Here is a 23,705-nt window from a genome sequence, read left to right on the forward strand (position 1 = left end):
CAACACTACCCCTCCCTCAAGTTTCTTCATTTTGTAGGGTCGTCACTGACTTTACGGCTGCATTCTCCTCTAAGTTATGTCTTTTGAAAGACTTCTTTTGTGTTTACTGGGAGCAAGATGGTCAAATAGGTCCATAGGGGTAATTATTGTCCAAGTTATAAGCTGTATGCAGCCAATTAATACAAACAATTGGAAATTGCTGCCAAGGTTAGAAAGCAGGTTAGAATACCCAAGAGAATAATGAGGAAAAGTCTATTTTGACAAGTAAGCTGAGACTTGGAAGAGGAAAGAGTCATTAATGTAAAGTCAATGGGCAAGGGTAAAGTCTAGGATGTGTTGTTCGACAAAAGATAAGATCAAATGAAAATATAAATGAAAGATAAGGAAAACATGTTTCGTAACTATTAACAGTTTAACTAGGGTGGGGAAAATGGAGTGACAAGAAATGAAAATAATAGTGTAGCTGAGAAAGGCATGCTGAAGCTGGTCCATGGAAGACAGGGTTCAGACTGAGTTTACCTTCTGACTTAGTTCTTAGGGCACCAGTGCTGACGTAGAGAGCCACAAGTTCTACTAGACAACACTTCACTTATGCTTACTGGACTGTTCCAGTGCTTGTGATTTTACTTAGCAAATCAGTTATAAAGTCTGTTGCTAGCAGACTCGATAATGGCTCTGGGTACTGAGCACACCGCTTGCGTAGCAGGTAGCAAGGGCTCCATAGATACATATTTGGATGGACAAGGAGGACATGGGGATGAAGGTTGGCTTCCACCACTGTTACTGACACCAGTTTGGGGATCAGCCTCTGGTGGTTGATCTGGACCGTGTCTGCAGCAAGATTAATGCTACCAACCCAATGAGGAGCGCAAAGAGGGTGGAAGATAAGAGAAGTATTCAGTAAATATTGTTTGCTTTTACTCAGGATGGAATAACTGCTCCTTAGAAACTTCAGATTTTTTTTCTATTTCTAGATCTAAGTTGAACTAATTTCTTATTTAAAAGCTCACGTTAATTTCGATCTAGAGACTTGTTCCTGCAGAATGCTTTCGGCACGCAGGGCTCTGTCAGCTACCCAGGCTTCCTCCAGGCATAGTCATTGCAGCACAGTTCTCATCCGATTTATGACCCAGCCAAAGGCTCCCCACCACTACCGCCAAAATAACACCATTCAGCCATCACTTAAACAATTGTCGAGAGGTTTTGAGTAGGGCTAGGTACTCGAAATGTAAAAATAATCCCGTGTCTCCACATGGACGGGTTAGAAAGAGCGCTCAGTGACACAGCTCATGACTTCCAGCCCGTGACACAGCCAGTGCTGACCTCACCGACTTGGCCCGAATCCCTCCCCCGAATCCCGTCTGAACCTCCTGTGTCTCTGCCCTGTCCACAGTTGTTCCACACTGCCCACCACACTGATATGTGTACAAATAAAATAGAAGGAACTAGATGTAACTTGTTGTTTTAAAAAAATTAGCATCCTTAGAGAGAATTGTATTCTTTTGATCTCAAAGCAGTTGACATGAATTGAATGTCACGTGATGTAACTAGACCCTTCCATGTGGCGCGGTTTGAAGGTGAGGTAAGTCATTAGATCTAGATGAGATCATAAGGGTGGGGTCCTCATCAGGGAACTGGTACTATTGTGAGAAGGGAAGAGAGCTCTGTCTTGGTCCCTTGTCTCTTTCTGCCAGGAAGATAAGTGGGGAGAGGACCCTCACCAGAAATGGAATAGGCCAGGCCCAGATCTTAAGACTTGCTAGCCCCCCAAACGGTTGAGAAACACATTTCTGTTGTTTAAGCTAGCTGGGCGAGATGCATGTTGTTTTGGCAGGCTGAGAAGACTGAGACAGGAAGCCAGGTTACAGAGCTGAATATTGAAAACCTGGGGATTTGACAGAATGGTATTCTCCTCACAAAATATCATTATGCCGGCCGCTGTTTCATTTTCTTTACCTACACAGTATTTTGAGTGTAAAGCCTGTTAGATTGAGCGTGCTAGCACGTTCCTGTCTGCAGATTATTTGTCTCCAAGATGGGAGAGTAAGGAGTGAGATACCAGCTTCCTCTTCAGACGACTTCGCTTACACAGAGTTACAGGAGGACCCCTGCTTCTGTCTCTTATTGGGGCAAAAAGCTAATTCTCCGCTGCAGCACCTTGCCCATTTTTACTTAAAGTGAAAAAGAAAAACTTGCAAAATGCAAGTCATACGTCTATTTTCAAGAGTCAAATTCCTCATAGTTATTTTTTTTATTCAAACAGAAGAGCCTTTCCTGTTCCATGACTCCTGCCTTCCATGAACTGAGCATGCTAACTCATGAATTGCAGATGTCTACTTCATTGCTATCTGCTTCCAGGAGTATTTTCTTAAACCTGTTTTTCCCAGGTCTTAAAATAGCATTAAAATTGTAACGACAACAACAACAAAAAAGCAAATCATCTTAAAACATGGCGTCTGGCAGTTGTTTCATAAGAAGGTGTCCGTTTTTGCCGGTAATGTCGTGATTGATGTGTTCTCTTTTACAATGTGACAACAGTCTTACTACAAAGGAAAAATACCATCAGGAGACGGCAGGAGCAGCTCCTACCTCCTGAAGACTGTTTGTGATTCTAGTCAAATACCAGGCGCTTCCACGAGGGCCACACACCTGGAATAGCCAGGCTTAGAGAGCTTGACAATCTCACTCAGAATGCTTCCCCAAACTTCGCCTTCCCTGGTTTCTTTTTATCTTTTGGATTTTCCCAAAGGGCTCAGACATTTAAAAAGAAAAGCCAGTGAATAAATGTTGAGTAATTTGAGGCAACTTTTGTTTTTTTTTTAGTCATGTGGCAACCAAATTAGCTAACCTCAAACGAATGGGCTGGGAAATAATTGAATTTTCATAGCCTGCCGTTAGCCCTTGGCCTTCCTCCTTTTTCCTGTGTATTAAAAACAATTAATTTCTAGTGATATTGCTTGTCAAGGATTGATTCCTTGCTTTTGTAAGTGCTAAGTTCTGCTTGCTTTGTAAATATTTCTTTCCAAAATCTCCATTTACAAGAAAACTTGGCTTGTAAGAAATTGACGAACAGCGAAAGAGCGAGGGCGTCCCTGAAGAGCTCTGGGAACCCACATCTGTGGCGTGATTTCCTGTAACAATTTTGGGTCTCCCACCTGCCTCAGTTCCTGCTGCCTTTCATTCATGTTTCTAGTGTCCTAATTCTCAGTTATGCTCTCCATCAACCCTCACTAAAGCAATAGCAACATACCTATAGGAGGTTCTTGCTTTCTTTCCCGTTATTCTTCTATGGGATGCTTCCGTGCCCGCAGTGAACAGGAGGATGGTTATATGTAGTCTATTCCTCTCCAGGAGAAATCACAGCAGCAACTGTAGAAGTAAAATCTACTTACAGATTCCTGCCAGGGATCAGACTAGGTGCCCATTATGTGTTGATTAGATCCTCAAACTATCCCAAGAAGTAAGTAGTCTTTCTCCCAAATTGTTGGTGTGAAAACTGAGGCCCTGAGTCTCAAAGTATATTTCCGCAGGCCACACAGATAAGTGGGCAGGGACTGTAGCAAAACCACTTATCCTGGTTTTCTTCCATGGCTTTCTTTCTACCACTTTCTGGAAAAGGTTTTTATTTTCTTCTTTACTTGTGTGTTGCAATTAATTGGATGAAACAAATAAGTGATTAATCAATAGAGAAATTACAGGTAGTACACATGTCAGAAGCCTGAGAAATTACAGGTAGCACACATGTCTGAAGCCTGAACTTTGTATCTTAGTCAAAGCAAAGGCATTTTCTTCTCAGCACAATTCAACTCCTACAAGGCTTGTTTGTTTGTTTGTTTGTTTGACTGTTCTGTGTTCATAAGGATAAGACACGGAGCCTCCTATATACAGACATCCTGAGAAAATGTTCTACCATTGGCCTATACCCCATTTCCAACAAAAATATTCACGTATAACTATTTCATGATAATTCATTTTATTTACTGAGCATTCTTGAGAAGTTCAATTTGCTATAAACAGAAATATTAAATCCTGAAGCTGCAGTTTAAGATAGACTGACCATCACAGGGAAAGTATCATTCTTGGGGATATTATCAATGTAGCCATAGAGGAAGGCAAGAGCCCTGAAGTAGGAGTTCCCAGGAAGGCTTGCTTTTGGTTGGACAACCTTGGAAGTTCTGATCGAGAATGTCCTTAAGGGAAATGTCTTAAGGAGTTAAAGCAGAGAAAGCACCATGGATTGCATTAATAATGTTGGCTCTGTGGAAACCTATTTGTCCTAGAAAGGTGAAAAAACAGAAGTAGAATGAGGAAGTGGAAGAAATACTGATCGCATTAGGGTACCGTGAAGTCTCCCGTGGTTTGTGTTTCAGAGTAAGCCTGACTACCATGAGCGAGCTAAACACTGAGGCATGTCTACAGTTACAGTCACTTCGCACGGTGCCACTGGCTCATATTTTTGGTTCAAACCATTTAAAATAATGGTTCCCCCCCCCCCATATATTTAAAATCATTTTACTCCAAGGAATATCATTCCCCAAATTCCGTTTAAGTGAAACAAAACAGATGAAACAAAACAAAAACATGTCGCATTGACAGCGTAGGAGCTGGTGGATGCACCGTCTGAGAACTGGAGGGTGCAGCTGGGTGTTGGCACTGGAAGGCCCCGGGCCCTCTGGACAGTTGCTGAGACTCGGTGGTGGAGGACAGGGGAGGATCCGGCGTGGAGAATGCATTGGCTGTCCTTGTGATGGGCTAAGCGCCATGGATATGGCCATAGAGTTCCCAGTTCAGCGACCCATGTGTGTGCCCATGATCAGGGCATATTCTAAAAGGATGCTCTCCTCATTTCAGTGAAAGCTAAGTGGAACCAAAGAGACGCAGCTGAACGCCACAGCTGTATTCCCTGCTTTTCATCGGCCGTACAATAAAAGCTCAACAGTTTCTAGTGGCTTTTGCAATTATACTTCCTTTCAATTTTCCAAAGGTTACAGGGCCTGACCCACACAAATCCCATTAAACTAAGTGGCTGTTGTGCAATATAGGTTCCTTTGAAAACATTCTTCAGTGCCCATAAAATGATCAGCGGGCTGTACTTTAGATCCACTTGCCTGCCATATTTTTAACCAAAAGGCAGATGACTAGCTTTGATGTGGTGGTTGGTTTCTGCTACTGAAGCTGGCATTTTATCTTCTTGCATCAGATTTCTTCTTAAATTGATGTGATTCAAGCAAATGAAACCCATTTGTATTCTGATTATATTCCTAAAATATGTTTTTATTGTAACTTTAAATTACATTGGGCTGCCATTGACTCGGGAGCTCCAAGGCCCAAATCCTAGTCAGGGTCAGTCCACGGTGGTGGCCCTCAGCTCAAAGATGTCATGACTTCATGACTTCGTCTAGCACAGCCTCCGCACTCACAGGGCGAGTCCAAGGCTAGCCCCAACAGTAGTGCTATTGTGCCCTTTAAGTCATAGAGGGGTAGACACAGGGCTGTGTGGCCTTTATCCTTGGGAAACATTTTATGTATACGTTAACTTCCATTGCAGGTGCCATTCACTCGAGCATTTCTTTCTAGTATGTGTTCTGACTGCTTAAATAATTCATTTATCATCGGGCTATTTTTATGGAAAGGATAAAAATGAAGGAACAATTCCTACATGTACAAGGACTACAAAACTTTCCTTGTCTCTAAATCTGAAAAAAATCTGGAAAAAAATGCTGTGAAAGATTTTTTTTCCCCTTGCAGCTCAAATGATCTAGAGATGAAGGTAACACGAATCTACTTATTTGCTTTGCACTAGTAAAAATAATGCAAATTCAGAAATTATCCACCCTCTAGGATCTCAGGTGAATCACCAAGTTTCCAAAATTCTGGGACTGCTTCTACATTACAACACTGCTCTAAAATCTCCCAGCTTTTCTGGTCACTTAATTTAACAAGGGGTCCCATCTCTTAGTAAGGCGTGAGTGCATAAGATGGCAAACAGCATATACAAAAGTTGAATCGTAATTTTTAAAAGTGTTTGATAATACATAGATGTATGCACACACGCACACATACATGGGATTTTAGAGTGAGATCAATATGGACTGGAGCTGTTGGCAAAATCTTATAGCGGAGATAAGATCTGAGGTGTGTCGAGAGGAAGAGATACTGGACAGTGTGTTAAAAAGGAAGACCAGTGCCATTATGACTGTGAGGAGGGGGTATGCTAAGGTGGAGCTGCACATACTTGGGAAGACTGCTGAAAAAGAAGATGGGAGAACATCTGGACCAACAGGGCCTTCCAAATGAGAATAACTGCATTCTCTTTCTCCCCCCCCATCTCTCCCTCTCTTCTCTCTTTCTTTTGGCACGACTGGGCTTTGGACTCGGGACCTTGTACTTGCTAGAAAGATGTTGTATTGTTTGAACCACAGCCTCAGCCCCTGGTTGCATTAAAAATTACTATTATTATTATTATTCCTATTAAGGTGTTAAATAGAAGGATTACTATCTTATAAAGCAGGTGATGAGTAAGTTTCCTTTTTTGGACAATGTCAGCCCATCTTTTCTTGTCCCTCAGTTTCCCCCCTTGGGTGCATTTTTGTAATGGTGATTCTTGGGGGACTGCCATATGGTACACATGGATCCTCTTCCTCAGTGCCTCTTGATTATAGCTCTTGTGAAAATGTCTCTTTCCCATAAACATCGTCCCTAGGTAGTAGTTTCTATTTACACTTCTGATGTATTTTTTTCTCTCTTACACACCACAATGGAATTAGGTGTCATGGCTTCAGATTTCAGATTTCAAACTTTTATCATGATTTTAAAGAAGCCACTTTGTTCCTCTAGATCTTAACTTCATCCGTTAAATAATAGGGTTGGATTTTACACATTTGGGGGGGTGGTATTTGGTGCCAGTATTTCATAGATCACGATTCTAAGTGACACGGTACTATTTTGTCTGTTTGGATTGAAAGAGTGGCAAAACCGCAGACCCAAAGTTTGTTCAGTTCGATAAAACTATAAAGGTACATTGAATTAGAAATATTATGATCTCAATTTAAAAATACATTCCTAATTCATGGTTGTTATGCAGTGTGGTGAGACCTAGTCACTTCCGAGTGCTGAAGAACAATATACATTGAGTCCCCTAATTTTACATCAGTATCCTTAGACGCCGAGTTTCGAAATCAGCTGTCACAAGAAAGAGGGGCTTCCGGCAATGGTAAAAGCACACTGCTAAAGCTCTCTGTGCAGGCAGAGCCAGGACTCTGATAAATCCGTTTATTCCAGGTACTTCAGATGCCCTCAATTTGTAACCTTCTTCAGTGTTTATGTTTCTTCTCAAGCAGCAAAAGATACCGTGCTTGGCCTGTTCCTCTGAGCTCAGGAGATCTGGGAGCTGAGAGTCTGATTAGTGAGCAAAGGCAGAGATGCGCAGGCTGCCGCTCCAGCCGCCTCCGATGCCCGCTCCTTGTCTCTTCGTATTATGTTTGCACTTTGAAGGACGTTTGCCAGATCGAGACCCCTGGGAGCCCTGTTATTTGAATGTCTCTTCTCACCTTCAACATGATCTGGACTGATGTTTTCATTTGTTAAAAACAACAAGAACATTCACTGGGAAACTTTCGCTGGAATCGGTTCAGGTCATCAGAGCTATTTATTCCCTGTCATAAACTGTAATTCTCCATTTCCCTTACTCCCACGTCAGGGGAGTTGGTGGTTTATGGTGGACAGCCAGTGGGATTTGAATGAACAGTGGAAAGATTTCAAAGAACTACCGAGAGATGATGTAGCAGGTTGTAGTACTAGAATAAACCATAAAGTATTCTTGGTCTTGATCACAGTTTGGCAGTGCAAGGAGAAAGAGGCTTAGAAAGCAGCGTATGACTTAGAATTTATTCTTAAACCTGAGAGTTTCTTGGAGGAAAGCAACAAATCATGGCGTGTTGGCTTCCTAAGAGCAACCCTTTAAATGGAAAGAGTACAGCCCCGCGCCTGACTGGTCTCTGTTTCATAAAGGTTCAGCAGCTGAGGGTGTTTTGCAGATTTTATTTATTGGAAGCCTGAAATTCAGTTATGGTAGTGTCTCAAAGTCTTGAAAGATCAGAGAGGCCTGAAGAGCAAGGTATGTAGAACTGTACACAGGGGATTTGGGGGAAAAGAGGGGAAGGGGAGAACAAGACAAATTCTTCCAGACATTTGAACAGGTAGAGGAACACATGCGCAAGGCAACTGCCTTAAGCCATTGGCTTCTACATGCTTTCAGTCTGCTGCAGATATTACTGGAAGCAAATTTTAATTAATAGCTAAATAGTGTCATACTTAGTGACACCAGTGGAGACAGAGCCCAGGAATCAGGATCGAATTGTCTCCCTTCTCGAGATGTGGCTGATTTGGCATTCTAGGTGAACGCACAGAGATAGGATTCATCTAGCAGACGCAATGGCTGGCTGCAGCTCCTTGGCTGGTGGAACCTGGTGAGATCGTATAAAACACTTTCTAAGGACCAGCAACGTTTCATGCGCCCTGATGAAACACATCCAGCAAATGCTTACTGTGTCTGATGCTTTTTATGACTAACCGGAAATATGCAGTCTCTATTCTAAGACCCTAGGCATGTGCAGAGAGGCAGCCCTGCAGGTGTCTGACCCAAAAGATAGGCCTCAGGCATCAGGTACCAAAAGATCTGGCTTAGGATCCCGAATCTAAGGTGTGTTTTGAATCCTCGTGCAAATTAGGATGTGTTCTTACTTGGAATAAGAGCAACATGGTAGCTCAATTAGGACGCCACGATTCAAGCCAGTGGTTGTTGAATGTGTTGTGTATTTATAATCACAGAAGATCGTGAGACTGTGCATGGGAGAAATGGAGCAATGAGAGCTACTATTCTATTTAATACGGAGCAAGTGTCCAAGATCTCCTTTCCTTTTTCTTTTCTTTTTTGCCAGTCCTGGAGCTTGAACTCAGACCTGGGCACTGTCCCTGAGTTGCTTTTGCTCAAGGCTAGCACTCTACCACTTGAGCCACAGGGCCACTGTTGGCGTTTTCTGTGTATGTGGTACTGAGGAATCGAACCCAGGGCTTCATGCATGGTAGGCAAGGACTCTACCACCAAGCCACATTCCCAGCGCCTCCAAGTTCTCCTTTCTTCCCATCCTCACCCCAACTCCTTTGAGCCTCTGTGGGGAGAAGTGGTTGAGAATGTCGATTTAGCCCATCAGCCTTGGGTGTGGGCACTCAATGCTGCATGTCTCTATGAGCCACAGACTCTTCCAAAGTTTGGGCCTCTGGGTGATGGTTTGATGGTGGTGTCCGCACAGCTGGTGTTGGCAGTCAGCTTCACCACCCATCCCTCTTGTCTGCGGCTGGGTGGGGACTCAAGACTTGAGCCCACTGTTTTCTGGCTGCCGTAGGGGGCTGAACGCTCAGCTTGTTTGTTACATTGCTTCTGGAAGCACCAGGAACAAACCCGGGAGGGAGCTGGCGGGTAAACACTCCGGCTTGTGATTCCGCAAACCTGTTTTCAGGACCGGAGAGCTCAACCTTGAGTTGGATCCCTTCAGGAATCTCAGGATCTGGTTCCTCATTCTTTGGTTCTTTTAGGGTGAGTCCCGGAGTAATGTTAGTGTGGGTTGTTCCTGTGGGGCCCTCAGCTCTGATCTGGGGAGGAGCCCCTGAGAACTCAGCTTAGCAAAGCAGCCTGGCAGAATGCTGGCAGGAATCAGTCTTGGCCGCTGAGAGAATGGCCGTGAGTTGGCATCTCCTCTCACAGCTGTGCGCTTGCGCTCCCGTGTGGAGGATGACCAGGAGGTAGCTGAAATGGGGGGTTATGAAACACTGCGTGAACCTCCTATCGTCTAGCACAAGAATGGTAAGAAATGACCGATTCTTCTTTTTCCATCTCCGGAGAGAAACATTTGCACAGCACGAAGCTGCATTAGGCTGCAGCACTTTGATAAGGATGTGAGCAATGAAGCCACCCTCACGAGAGATGTCTTCTTCTCTTTTCTCTGTTAAGTGTTCACTGGGATCTCTGAAGTGAATGGGGCTCCTGACCATCACATTTATATTGTAGATGATCAGCTGAACTCAGAGGAAAAGAAGAAGAGAAAGCAGCGGAGAAACAGGACCACCTTCAACAGCAGCCAGCTGCAGGCTCTGGAGCGCGTCTTCGAGCGGACACACTACCCGGATGCGTTTGTGCGGGAAGACCTCGCCCGCCGGGTCAACCTGACTGAGGCCAGAGTGCAGGTAACTCAGGCTGCTGCGGGCTGCGCCAGGCAGTCTGGAGGCCCGTCTCCAAGTGTTGTTCAAAGTCAGCTGTGTCAAAATAATCACTCTGAAGTGAACTAGTTACGCAGGCCAGAAGTGCTCAAAGCATCGATTCACTGTATCAAAATCATGTTTATAACACAAGGCTCTTTGGCAGGTTGCATTGTAGAACTTTCTAGCTTGAAAGGAACCGTTCCATCTCCCATACAGTTCTGTTATAGTTAATGAGTTACAATCCCTTAATGTAATATTTGAGTCACCGTACTTAAGAAATACGCATCTATTTAGCAAGCAAAACCAAGTCATAGATTTCGGGCACTCCATGCTAGTGAGGGTTACCTGTGGACCTCATGTGGACAGACTCCAGGGTCTAGATGTGTTTCTATGGGCTGCATAGAAGGTGAAAACTCAGACTCAATACTTTTGAAAGGTCAGAACGTTTCCCACTACAATTCCCTTTGCCCCCCCCCCCCCCGCCCCATTGCTTTGACCCCTCCAGATTCAGGTTATACATGTGGTAATATTTTACTGTGTACCCCCCCGGCCTTCATTTTGAGCTTTGGGGGCCATTTTGAGCTTTAGCATTCCCTCCTCTTAGCCTCCCCCTCACCTTTGGAGATGCAATCTTCCAAACAGTTGTCATGTATGAACCCTGGTCGAAGTTGAAAACAGGGACTGTGGACCTGAGCTACGAACACCTTCAAGCAGATGATTTTTATATATTCTCCACCTCTGAGTGAGGAAGTGAAAGAAGGTGCAAGCAAAGGGAAAGGGAAAAGAGCACATCCTTCTAAAACTCACATCAACGTATCAGCTGCAAGCTAGACACGTAAGGAACAATATAGCCAGTCATTGTTGTAATACTCATCTGATACATAGCCAGTCATTGTTGTAATACTCATCTGATACTTAACACTGACGAAGCCCTTACAGGCAAAGAAATGCTCTTGATATGATTGATCTAATATGGATCATATGGATGTTATCCTCTATCTGACAGCTGAGAAAAATGGAGGTGAGAGAGGTTAAAGCATTGAACATGACGTCAGATGGCTAGAAATTAGTCAATATAGAATATGCATGATGGACTGTCAATCCAGAGTTCAGGCCTTTGAAGCTGGGAATGAGGCTCAATGGCAAAGCACTCACCTAGCATCTTGAAGGCCCTGGATTTGATCACCAGCATGTGCATGTGTGCACGTGTGCATGCACACACACATCCACACACACACGCACAACATACACTTTGAATAAATAATGGTCTTTTGACCAAATACTTTTAAAAGTAGTGCTTTGCTGTTTTAACAAAACACATGTGACAAATCTGTCATGTCTTCCCACAAAAATTATTATTTGCATATTTATGTCCACTATGAGTCAGAGGAATTTCTTGCTGTAAAGTATAGCTTTCTAGAGTAAGGGGGCTTGAGTCAGGCAGCAAACATCTTGACCAGTGAGGAGACCCGTCCATGTAGGAGCAACTTGTTGAGAACATAGACTTGTTGGGTAGGTGGGGAGGTCCTGGAGGTATCTGAAAAGAAAGTGTGAACTGTTTCCTCCCTGAGGCAAAGAGAAGCCTCGCCGAAAATTACTCCTCAGGAGACAGAAATGAGACAAAATGAGAGAAATTAAACAAAAATGTGCAAGAGTTAATTTTGAGTTGGGGAACTACCTTGTCCCTATCACATCAGACAAACTCTTTCATCTGTGTGTCTATCATCTGTCTGTCTGTCTGTCTGTGGAGAGGGGACAGATTTTTTTCTTCTCCCTTTCATGTCACACTACATACTGATGACTTTCAGTGCTGTGGATTCTTAGCTCCTGAGTAGGGAGAATTTTCCTCCCTGAGTTCATTCTCCCATCGTGAAATCCTACCCTTTCCAGAGTGAAGTAATCCATCTAGTTCTGCTTTTATTAATACTCGGAGCAGTTATTATACTGGGACATATACTGTATGGACTTGCTTATGGATCAGCACCCCCCACTAGATGGCAAAGTCCCTTTATAGAGAGGCCCGATTTTATTCCTTTTTGCAAGAGTAATTTCACCCCTTTTCTTTTCTTTTCTTTTCTGTCCTCATTTCCCTCAAACACCTAATGAGTACCTCTTGTACATTTGGAGCTGTGTTTTATTTTCTGGGATGAATAAGACACTAGGCTTCTCCTTAAGGGTGTTATGGTCTAGGGTAGAGGAGACAGATGTACAAACCATCAGATTATGATATCATAAGCCTATGGTAAAGGAATTTCCAGAGGAAATAATGATCCGGGATGCCTGGGCGGGGGTGGGGGGGGGGGAGGGGAGTACATATCTATTAACCATCCAGTCTTGATGATCTCACAACTGCCCTGTAAATGTCATTACCTCCAATTGATTGGGATCCAAAGGGAAAGAGGAATAACCTTCCAAGAATAAGTGTGCATTGTAGTGTGGCAAGTATTTTCTCCAATCCCTTTAGACTTTAAAATTGTGTTCTTTCCACTCCAATGCGTCCCAGCAGGGGTGGCGTGCAATTCAAATCTCTTAACATTAGAAGATGTTGACCACTGGACGGAAGGGGAGAGTATGGCCGGCAGAGGGGGCTTCGTGTGTGTGACTATACGTAGGTAGTGCGTGGCCTGCTCCATCCAGGAGTCCTGGGGTCCTCAGGCTCCGGACGGGAGTTAGGAAGATCGATGGCCAGGGTAGGTGAGAGTGGCATGACTTTGTGATTGGACTAGGAGCTGATTTCTGAATGTCACTGTTTCATGGTGAGAAGTTTTTATTTCATTCTTTAATGGGAAGCCAGTAGATGATACCCAGCAGGGCACTGGTATGATTATACTCACGTTTAAAATGATAACTTTAGTAAGAACGTAACAGACACGACAGAAAGACGAGGTGGAGGTCTGGGACGTGGGGGAGGGTGTCCAGTGTGCAGTCGGACGTGGCAGAGCAGGCACTGAGCACATGGTCGCTTTGGTGGACGCTGCCCCGGCGTCATGCAGCCAGACAGCAGGATTTCCCTCTTGCATACCTCGTTGTCAGCACCTGAAATATTCACCTGTCCGTGTTTCCAATGTACATGCCTTCCTCAGCTGGAGTGTGGGCCTCAGGAAAGCAGTAGACCGAGTCTTCCTCATCGTTTTCTTTCAGCATGTAGGACGGGGTCTGAGCCGCAGTATTCCTAGACTTCCTGAGTACACAAACAGATGGGTAAAACTGCATTGTCATCTGCAAGAGTTATAGGGCCAGGAGTTGGACATCGTTGTGTTAAAAATCAGCCATCGGTCACTTGCGCCAACTGCTTCACATCAGTGAAACAGTTCCTTCAGCTCTACATTAAGAATGATAAAACTTAACTTGTGGAAAGACCATGGTGACTAGAAATTCTGTAGGTAGTGCACCCAAAGGCTCTTAGCACTGGCACTTAAAAAAGTGCCATGTGTACTATTATGGCAAATACTATCCGTGTCATACGCTACAAATAAATGTGATCCAGTCAACACCTTGCCTTTCAAGTCTGGATTTTTCTGCAAAAAGATTTCTTTCTAGAACGTCAAGAGACTCTCCATGTGATCATTGTGTGCCTTCGCGCCAGCAGTGGGCAGCAGCCAGCAGCGTGCGCATGCCCGCTCTCCGCAAGACACAGCTCAGGGCGCGCTCCTCCTCCGGGTCCAGAGTCCCGGGAGGACTGCAGTCTGGTTGTGGGGAGCGCTGCTGCTCCTTCTTTTCCACCGATGGTGGTCCTTGCACTACCCAAGCAAAGCTGGCCCCAGCCCCACATCCTTGTCTGACTCTCTGGTTCTGGAGATACAGAAACTTCTTTAAACGTCAGTACGCATACGGAGAGCAGACAATTTCACATTTTGAGGAATTTTCCAGAGGCTTTTTGGAATGACCATGGCGTCCCAGGCGCCTCCTCTTTTTCTGGATTGCAGTCACCACAGGGGATGTGGCTTTCGTTGTTGCTCATTGGTTAGTCACAGACCTCCTCTCCGGAGTCTTGATCGCTGGAAGTGCCTCATCATTGCTTTTTGTCTGTTTATTTGTGTGTTAGGGACTAAGCCGAGGGCTTCATACGTGTTAAGCACATGCTCTACCACTGAGGGACTCTCCAGCCCTGTACAATCAGCCCTGAGAGCTGTATAGCTAGCTACCCACCCGGGAGGGGCCCTGTCATGGTTTTATTGTTCTAGGAAGAATGTCAGCCCTTTTCTATGTCTTCCTTAGAAAGTATTGTATAGTAAAAACAACCAGAATTCCCTTCAGGTGGCCACTTTGTCTGTCTGTCTGTCTGTCTCTCCCATCTCCCCACATTCTGAATATGTCCTTCCCTTGTCCCAACCATCTTCCAGGTGTGGTTTCAGAACCGAAGAGCGAAGTTCCGCAGGAATGAGCGAGCCATGCTGGCCAATAAGAATGCTTCTCTCCTCAAGTCCTACTCAGGAGACGTGACGGCCGTGGAGCAGCCCATCGTGCCCCGCCCCGCTCCCCGGCCCACGGATTACCTCTCGTGGGGGACAGCCTCTCCGTACAGGTGAATGCCGCTCCACCCCCTCGCTCCACCCCACATAATGCCCAGCCATCAGCCATGCTCAAAGCTGGTTTTGCATCGGGCTGATGCTTCTTCTTGGGTTAACCTCCTCAGAGACACTCAACTTGCTGACACCCCCAGATTTTCACAGGAGATTGCTCGTTGCCCCAGGAGCAGGGTTTGGGGGCAGAAGAGAGAGGGGGCAGCCCATCAGCAATCTCCTCTTGGACTCGGGAACTCTTGAAAAGATGGGAAAGAGCCTAAAGGAAAAGATCATTGCTAAGCTGTGCCCCGTGTCCCTCTTACAACCATTCTGGAAGAAAGCTACCCCACTCCCAAATTTAAGATAGGTTTGAGTTATTATGCTCTTATTGTGTAATGATTCAAACAGGCACTTAGGTGAACTTCACAGTAAAACTGATTTTGAATTAAAAGGGAAAAAAAGGAGAGAGAGGGGAAAGAAAGGAAGGAGAGTGAGAGAAGGAAAGAGAAAAAATGGCAGAGAGAAGGAAAGAAAACTCAAGGTCACTCTGATCACTTTTGTGACCTTCATTTTTTTATTATTAACTGGAGATATCTTAGGGCCCCAAATGCCTTCGTATCTATAGCTAATTCTTGTCTACTTGGCTAAAGATTTCTTTGGACAGCAGCGTTTGAGTGTGTGTATGGGGGAGATGTGTGTGTGAACATATGTGTGTCTTCAAATAAGACGAATGTACAATTTATACCTAACTTTTATATGAAAAAGGTAAAACTTCTGAAGAAGCAAACCAGAGGAATATTTTAGTCTTGTTGTGAGGCTTTTAACCTCCATTTATTATGTGATCAGAAACCATAGATCTATTCCAGCCACACAGCTTGAGATGCCTGTGGTTAACACACGATCAGTCAACACAGATCTCCTTAGCCCCGAGAAAACCAGGTTCAGGCTACCAGTTCCCTCCCGGGGGAGAAGAAGTATTCACAACTTCATGAATTATGGTTTTATTTACCTATTCGTTATTAAGGTTGATGGCTGGCTAAAAGAGAGGCCACGAAGTAGTTACAGGAGATACGATTTAGCTGGAGGCCCCTCCCTAATGTGAAGTGACACACTTGTGAAACGTAAATGCTCTGGTCAAAGCCAAGAGCCCCACCCGAATGGTTCTTTTGGTTTTGAATCCCAAGTCAGTCTTTCAGAGAAACCTCACTAATGAAAGCATGACCTAAGTCTGGTCTTTGTACAGCAAAGTCCTGGTCTGGATCTGTGTTCTCCCTGGTTCTGCTGATTTTGAGAGGTCAGTTATATCTGTGTGTCTTACAATTTAGATTCTTCTAGAAGGTTTACCAGCAGCACATTTAGAAGACGGCATGAAACCATATATTCTGTAGTATTTTAAATAAGTGGGAGGCCACGTCGTCTCTCCTACAAACATTGGTATCCTACAGACCCACTAAACACCTTGGGAAATGGGCATAGATCAAAAGGGTGTTTTAAGACCCCTAGTTTGAACTTGGGAGTAACCAGGAGGTATCAGCCCTGTGTTCTCCTTGGGAACGTTTCACAGCAGCTATCCACAGTCCAGAGGGCTGCCGTGTGGTCCTTCTTAAGGCTGTGCTAAGAGCGGCCAGTGCACAGATGGAGATGAAACCTTCCCTGAACTGGCACTGTGGTAGACGGCCTGGACCAAAGCAGAAGTCCAGCCTCAGTGCCTGCATCATAGGATTTCCGTACATGGGCATCGAACTGAAGCTATCCAAATGACAATTTCTGAGTGCCTTTTTTGGAGATATCCTACACTAGCTGAACTTTTTATGTAAAATTCTAGACACATTTTCAAAAGCACCCTTAAACTGACCATCTTTATATTAGTTTGTTCATATTTGTGGCTAGTGGTCAATATTTTATGTAGATGTAGCCTTAGTGTACATATTTTTGTATTCTACTCTTTTCTTAAAATCATATAACCTTTTTACTCATTCCACAGTATGCATTTATATCATTTCTCTCTTAGATCCAGAGTTTGTAAAAATTAATTAAAACAATACCATAGAAACTGATGGTTCATATTATGTATGAGAAATAAATTAATCTCCAATATGAGTAGAAAAGCAATGGTCTAAAACAGTTATTTATCAGTAATATGTTTTTCGTCCCCGACTCAATGTTGGCTGAAGTGTTTATATTTTGGTTCATTTCTAAAAATGGCAAAAATGGTTCTGTTCCTTGGAGATTTTTTTCTACTATGTTTAGAAATATTCATTACAATTTTACACTTTGAAACTTGCTAGGGAATATAACTATTGTTAATAAAATATAAAAGAAAAACAAGTAATGGGAAACAAAAGAAATAATGGACCTTCAGTGAGATGGAAAATGTACTCTCTCTGTTGGTACTACGATGTCAAGTTAGTTACATCACATGTTACGTTCATTAAAAGACATTTCTCATGGTTAATCCTCGGACACTCTTTTTTTTGTTTTTTTTTGTTTTTTGTATTTTGTTTTTGTTGGTCATGGGGCTTGAACTCTGGGCCTGAACACTGTCCCTGCGCTCTTCAGCTCAAGGTGAGCGCGCTACTGCTTGAGCCACAGCGCCACTTCCTATCTTCGGACACTCTTGTGTGGTAGCTGTTTCCTTGCTCTGGCTCCAAACGAGAGGAGACTGAACACTTGTTCAAGTTTAAGTCTTCAGTGAGCAGAATTAGAATGCATGCTTTGTGAGTCCTGCTCCTGTCCAACACATGAGGACATATACCCGTATTTTATTCCCATTAAACCTTGCACTATATTGGCAGTAATGAGAAGTATATGATTTTACAACTCTCTCAGTAACCCTTTCCGACGGAGGGTCTGTGTCAGGTCCGAAACAGCATCCCAGGGTCAGTAAAGACACAGCTCTGTCAGACAGAACAGTTTACTGAGTTCCAGGTGCTTTCTTGGAAGAAGGACAGTAAACCAGGGCACGTTTGCAAAATGTCTGAAGTTTGGGGAAAATAACCAACCTTTTTTTATGGGCGTCTTTTATGAATTCAGAGTGGTGGCGATATGACTTGTCAAGCCAAAGCACTTTAAGAGTTAAAAAGGGGAGTGGTCTTACTAATTAATAGTAGACCACAGGTATAAGACAGGATTGCGTGGCCCCCACTCCTTCCCTGAGGCCTATTACGGGTGACAGTGTCAGCCCCGAAGCAGAGTCCCTCCCAAGAGCAAAGCGCTTCCCAAAGCAAAATCTCCCAGCACGGCTCTAGTTCCTTGGCAGGTGTCTCCTTGGTTTACGTGTGGCAGTGGAAGGACGCTTGCCTTGGGAACACATGCCTGCTTCTTAGTTCAGAACTGTCCTCCCACAGCAAATTGTGAGAATAAAGAAGTGCACAGGAGCCAGAGAATCATTACGACTTGCTGATTTTACAGTGCAGTGCCTTTTGGGTATCAGTGATCAATCGAGACATGGACTTTTGACTAGGACTTGAGCTAAAGTAGCCAAGACCCCATCCCTAGAGATCTCTGCCCTTCGGAGGGCAGCTGGCAGACGGCCTGGCTGCGCACTATAGGTTCAGAGTGCTATTTTGAGAGGGAGGGCAGACTTCAAAGAAAGCTGGAGACAAGTGGAAGAGAGGCTGAAGTCCCTGTCCGCGTCTCCCCTCCCCCAGCCCGTCCTCCCCGTCCTCCTCCTCCTGGCCCTCCTCCTCCTCCTCCTCCCCCCGTCTGGTCGCGGTCATGGTGCTGCATGACATCTGCTGAACGCATTTGGCTCATTTCTCCCTTTCACACTTTCAAAAATAGATCCTCGTCCCTCCCAAGATGTTGTTTACACGAGGGACTTCATAACGGATTCTAACGGAGGACCCCGAAAAGGTAATTTGTCAGAGGGCGGGAGTGGCTGCTGGGGGCAGGGCTAGGGGGGAACCCTTTCTCTTGTTGAAGCTGTAGACACGCTCAGAAGTGAGTCCTCACGCAGGGAATGCGCGAGGAAGCCAGGGCCCTGAGGACATGTGTCCATACAGTGAGCGGGAGCGGGAGAGTCCTCGGCAGCCCTCCAGCATGGCTGAGACAGGATCGGAGACTCTGCTGAAGGAAGGCGGGGTGGATTGGGGTTCTGCGTCTCTGAGTTGCCCCCCTACAATGGGGGTGCAGCGCTGTTCACCCTCAGTGCAGACACTGCACAGCACAGCTCTAGGTGACTAGCGTGGTGCACCTCAGTGTGTTCTTGTCCTGGCTGCTTTGGCTTCTCAGACCACTGATCTTTGTGTGTCACCTTCTACCTAAATTGAGCTAGCAACAGCTTCCTCTCACTCACAAGAGTGTTTGGAACCTATAGACGAGCAAGGGCAGACAGAAGAAGAAGAGCTGGTGGTAACCGAAGGACGTAAGATTCACGGAGTTTATATATACAAACATTCCTAGGAAGATGAACCATTGCAGAAGGGATCATTGACACACAGTAAAAACGGAGGGCTAACCTGTGAAATCAAGTCCCGGTGCGTCCACTCAGAAGAGCTAATAGACATTAAAAATCATCTTGTGAATTTTTAAACTAAGAGAAAGAAATGATTGTGTGTGTGTGTCTGTGTCTGTGTGTGTGTCTGTGTCTGTCCTGGGGCTTGAACTCAGGGCCTGGGCCATGTCCCTGAGCATTTTGTTCCATTTAATGCTAGCATTCTACCACTTGAACCACAGATCCGTGTCCAACATTTTGTTGGTTAATTGGTTAAAAGGGTCTCATAGACTGCCCTGCCGGGCCGGCTTTGAACAGCAATCCTCAGATCTCAGCCTTCTCGGTAGCCAGGATTTACAGGCGTGAGCCACGGATCCTCCACGAGAAATGATTTTTTTTTTTAAGTCACACAAGATCTCTTTCAGAAGCATTGATGGGATCTTTCTTTAGAAGTAAGTTTTCCTACAACATTTGGCATTGAGTTTTCTTAGATGGAGCAAGTATGCTTCTATTATTTTTGAGTTGAGAAAAGAACAAACCAAAGAGATGGTCTCCAAAGGTCTCCAGTGTCTCAGTATTGCAAGCTCTACAGCTTTCTGGGGGAAATTAAAGAGCTGGTGAAACCCTAGATCCTCAGAGAGACCCACAGACTTCTAAAGCCCACACACTTGACTTTGGGTGAAACTTTAAACAATTGATCATTATCAAAACAAGCCAAATCGAAAACAATGTTAAAGTTGAAACAGAGTCAAATATTACTCCCCCCCTCACCAAAAAAAAGTTATCATCAACTGTTTGGTGATTTGTAGGATTTACATTAAGGGTGATTAGAAAACAGATGTGTAGATGCCCATTTGTTTCCTGCCTTCAAAATCATCTGGTTAGTAGCTTTTTTTTGTATTTTCTTGGTGTTGGCAGTTATTGTAACACATTTTTCCTCACAGTAACCTTTCAGAATGGGTTGAATGGATTATAAATGACGTGTCCCCAGTGCAAACATTATTCCAGTCCTGCTGGTGGGGTTGGTATGCTGCTGGCCATAGCTGGCCTGCATCTGCTAGGAATCTCCAAATAAGGAAATGGAAAAAATTCCAAGCTTTCTTGAATGTGTCAGCTCGGTGAAAGTCCCAGGACAGACTTGAGGAGTCAACACATGGAACACAAGCCTTTTTAAAAAATTTAATCTCTAATATCTCAATGCATTTGATTTGGCAGTGTCATTTTTGGTCACAGGCACAAGGCAGCTTTCCTAAAAGTTGAGTAGAAACGGTGCCATCAATCACCTCCAGACATTCAGCCTTGACTCAGCTCAGACCTCTTCCTTCCAAGGGAACACAAGACCAGCAGGCAGCAACTTGGTGGTCAAACAGATTCTTATTGTTGTCCTGTCCCTAGCATACACTAATCACTTGGTGTTAGCCTTAGCTTTTTATCCCAGGATGTTTAATCCTAGCTGGGAAGGAGCGGTCATTTTACGTGGTCTGAAGGGCTCATAAATGGAGCTGAAGATAGCTAATTACCCCCAGTGGCCTGCTCTTTGAGGAAGACATTTATTCTAGGGTTCTCTTCCTTGTGCTGAAGCAGCTTTAGAAGCTTCCATGACAAGACGAACAGGTGCTCGTGAGCACTCCTTCGGGTGGGCAGCCATTCCAGGGCGCTTCACATCTGTTGTCGCCTCGGGAAGAAAGTCCTCTCCCTCTTCTAATGTCATGTGTGAAGCACGCCTAAGCTGCTCTTAGACTATGCACACATTCGTTCTATTTTTTTCTGGCCTGTAACAAGGCTTGCGTGTCCCTGTTACGTCCAAGGACGGCCTATCACTTGAGTAGATGGCATATTTAGCTCACGCTGTAAAACTAGCTGCAGAGCACATCATTCGAGCGAGCCATAGCTTTCTTTAGCATATGGACAAACCATCAGACGCCCCTCCTGGACGGTTATATATTCTGAATGTTTGGTGAAAGGGTATACGTTGAGATGGCCTCCGTTCTTTTGTTTTGTGTCAGTCTTGGGGTTTGAGTGCAGGTCCTGGACGCTCTCTCCACGTCATGGGAGCTGTGCTGTCCGGGCTGGCCTTGCACTGTGATTCTCAGATCCCGGCACTCTGAGTCGGTAGGATTGCAGGCGGGAGCCACCAGCGCCTCGCTTGGCCTCTGCTCTTCCATTCTGTGTGTGCTGACCGTGGAACTCTGAAATAAGTTCAGTTATTACAACTTGTCTAAACATTTATCAAGGGAGAATGTTATTATTTATTGAGACCTTAAAACATAACAAAATTTATTTGCCAATAAGAACAGATTTTTCTTACCCGCAAGCCCCACTAACTTGAGGAATTCCTACAAAGCTGTGCATAGACTCACTGCTACAACGTGGTTCCCTGATAGCACCATCCTTCCTGTCACTGGACAGAAGCACTGTTCTCGGCTGTGGGAGTAGTCTGTCAGTTAAGTGAAAGATGTCTCGGTGAATATCCAGTCTCTTGTGCAATAGGGAATACAAATGTCCGTTAATTTTTGTGTAATAAAGGTGATAAGCATTCATCTCACTTCAGATATTACTCTCTGGCCTACATAGGGAGATGCACTCAATATTTTTAAGGCAGCTCTTACCATAGTAAGTCCCCAGACTAGACTAACAGATGGTGCAGTTAGTCAAGCCGGAAGTAACTGGTGCAGAGGAGAGAGAAGTGTGGTCACTAGTACGGTAGACATTTCTGGAAAACAGTTACAACAGCTTCAGTAAACCAAAATAATCCCCACGGTTCCATTTCCTTTTGTCTGCTAAGGAAAGAGAGCCCATCTCTGATGACCAAAGGCAGTGTGGGGTTCTATGAAATAGGACTTTTTGGTGGTCCTGATTCTTAAATGACGGAAAACACAATTCTCAGAAACTCAGCCAAGAACCCAACACAAATTCCATGACAATCTGCAATTTTCCACCAGAGGTTTTTTTTTAATGTTCTCACACTTTTCACTTTGTGTATAGAGAAATCGCCCCACTTTATTATAAGCCCCCAACAGACAATATACCTCACTTTGCTCGTCTGTGTTTGAAATGACCACTCTTACAACTTAATTCTCTCACCAGCATGTGGTTAAGAAAGGCTGATTTGATTGCTTTTTATAATAATCTACCAGTCGGATTCCCAAGCACTAAAGATACCTTTTCTTAAATATTAGGGTTCTTGGATGGAAGCATCTAAGTGACTATATGCATATGAATTTCTGAATCAAATGATATTTGTTGGTACATTCTGGGGGGTGAAAAAGATTTTGTCTTAGTGTGCCATTCTGGTCATTCATCTCACTCCTAATCTAAACCTACCACTTCTGTCTTTGGTGGACAATGGTAAAAAGTGATAGCCTACTTCATAACTTACCTCTGCTGGTATGCTTTTCTTTTATTTTGAAATGACTTACTATGAACCCCAAACTATGTAACCATCAGCTCTTCTTTTGCTATGGCCTTTTTTGTTCTTTCTACTAAGATAGTGAAATTTACAGAACTACTTCTTAACAATGAAAGAATACTGGTCAGATAGGTTACAGAAGTCATTCTCAGAGCATAGTGATAAATGCACTTGCGTAGAACCCATTTTAATCATACTCTAGCTATAGATCGCTGGTTTATTGAGCACCAAACATACGTTAGGTATTTCATCGGCTCTACCTGAAGACATAGTGAACAGGCAGGTGTGACATCAGACTGATAAAGCTTATGCTTTAGGTCAGTGATACATAGTGTACAAGTTACTAATTAAAGTGATACACAAGTTGTTAATTAAAATTGAATCATATGACAAAACCAAAAGTTCAGGAGAACCTCCACTTGTTTAGCTCATTGACTCAGAAATTAGCCATAAGAGGTAAAGCTGGCAAATAAAAAGAAAAGAAAAAAGTAAAGTTCTCTCTCTACCACTGGGGCCATGCCTCTCTCCTTGCTTTTCGGCTGAATTTTTTGGGCAAGGGAATGGCGTCTTCGTATCCCAGCTTCCTGAGTAGTGGGGATCATAGGCATGAGCCACTGGTGCCCCAGATTCTTTTTATAACCCTTTCACCTCTCCACCCTTCTGTAGTAACTCAGGTCCATATGGGAGTGCACACATTCCCTCACACACTTGTACCAATGCTCTAAGGCTTTTAAAGATGAGTGTATCTGGAAAGATCAAGTGATCTGGAACAAATTATACCTTCTTAACTTGATTTTTCCTAATTGCTAGTCTCGGAGGTTAAATAGACTATTAAGAGTTTTGACTGTGAGTCTTGACGATGTGGTACCTCTGATAAGTATCAGTGATACGGTCTCTCTATTTGTAGAACAGCTTCAGTGTTCTCTCTTTCTGATCTTGTCACTTGATCCCCCGAACCACAAAGTCCTGTGTGGGTGACAGAATTCCACTGGAAGGCAGGCGGCAGAAAAGCACATGCCCTTCCATTTATAAGTCTATCTCCTTCCAGCCCTCGGTTGAAAGGGATTTTGCTAATCTTAGAGACATCCAGAAATGTTTT

The 23,705-nt window shown here is 44.2% G+C and overlaps 1 protein-coding gene across 1 annotated transcript in view; it reads left to right on the plus strand.

Moving 5' to 3' along the window:
• The window catches only part of Prrx1 (paired related homeobox 1), a 68,701-nt gene that overhangs the window by 40,763 nt on the left and 4,233 nt on the right, over positions 1-23,705 (plus strand). The window contains exons 2-3 of the mRNA XM_042674664.1: positions 10,067-10,242; positions 14,601-14,782. Coding sequence (XP_042530598.1) covers positions 10,067-10,242; positions 14,601-14,782 — 358 coding nt within the window. The remainder of the gene's footprint in view (positions 1-10,066; positions 10,243-14,600; positions 14,783-23,705) is intronic.

Source organism: Dipodomys spectabilis, unplaced genomic scaffold, assembly GCF_019054845.1.
Source record: "Dipodomys spectabilis isolate Male_0828 unplaced genomic scaffold, ASM1905484v1 ptg000019l, whole genome shotgun sequence".
NCBI classification, from domain to species: Eukaryota; Metazoa; Chordata; class Mammalia; order Rodentia; family Heteromyidae; genus Dipodomys; species Dipodomys spectabilis.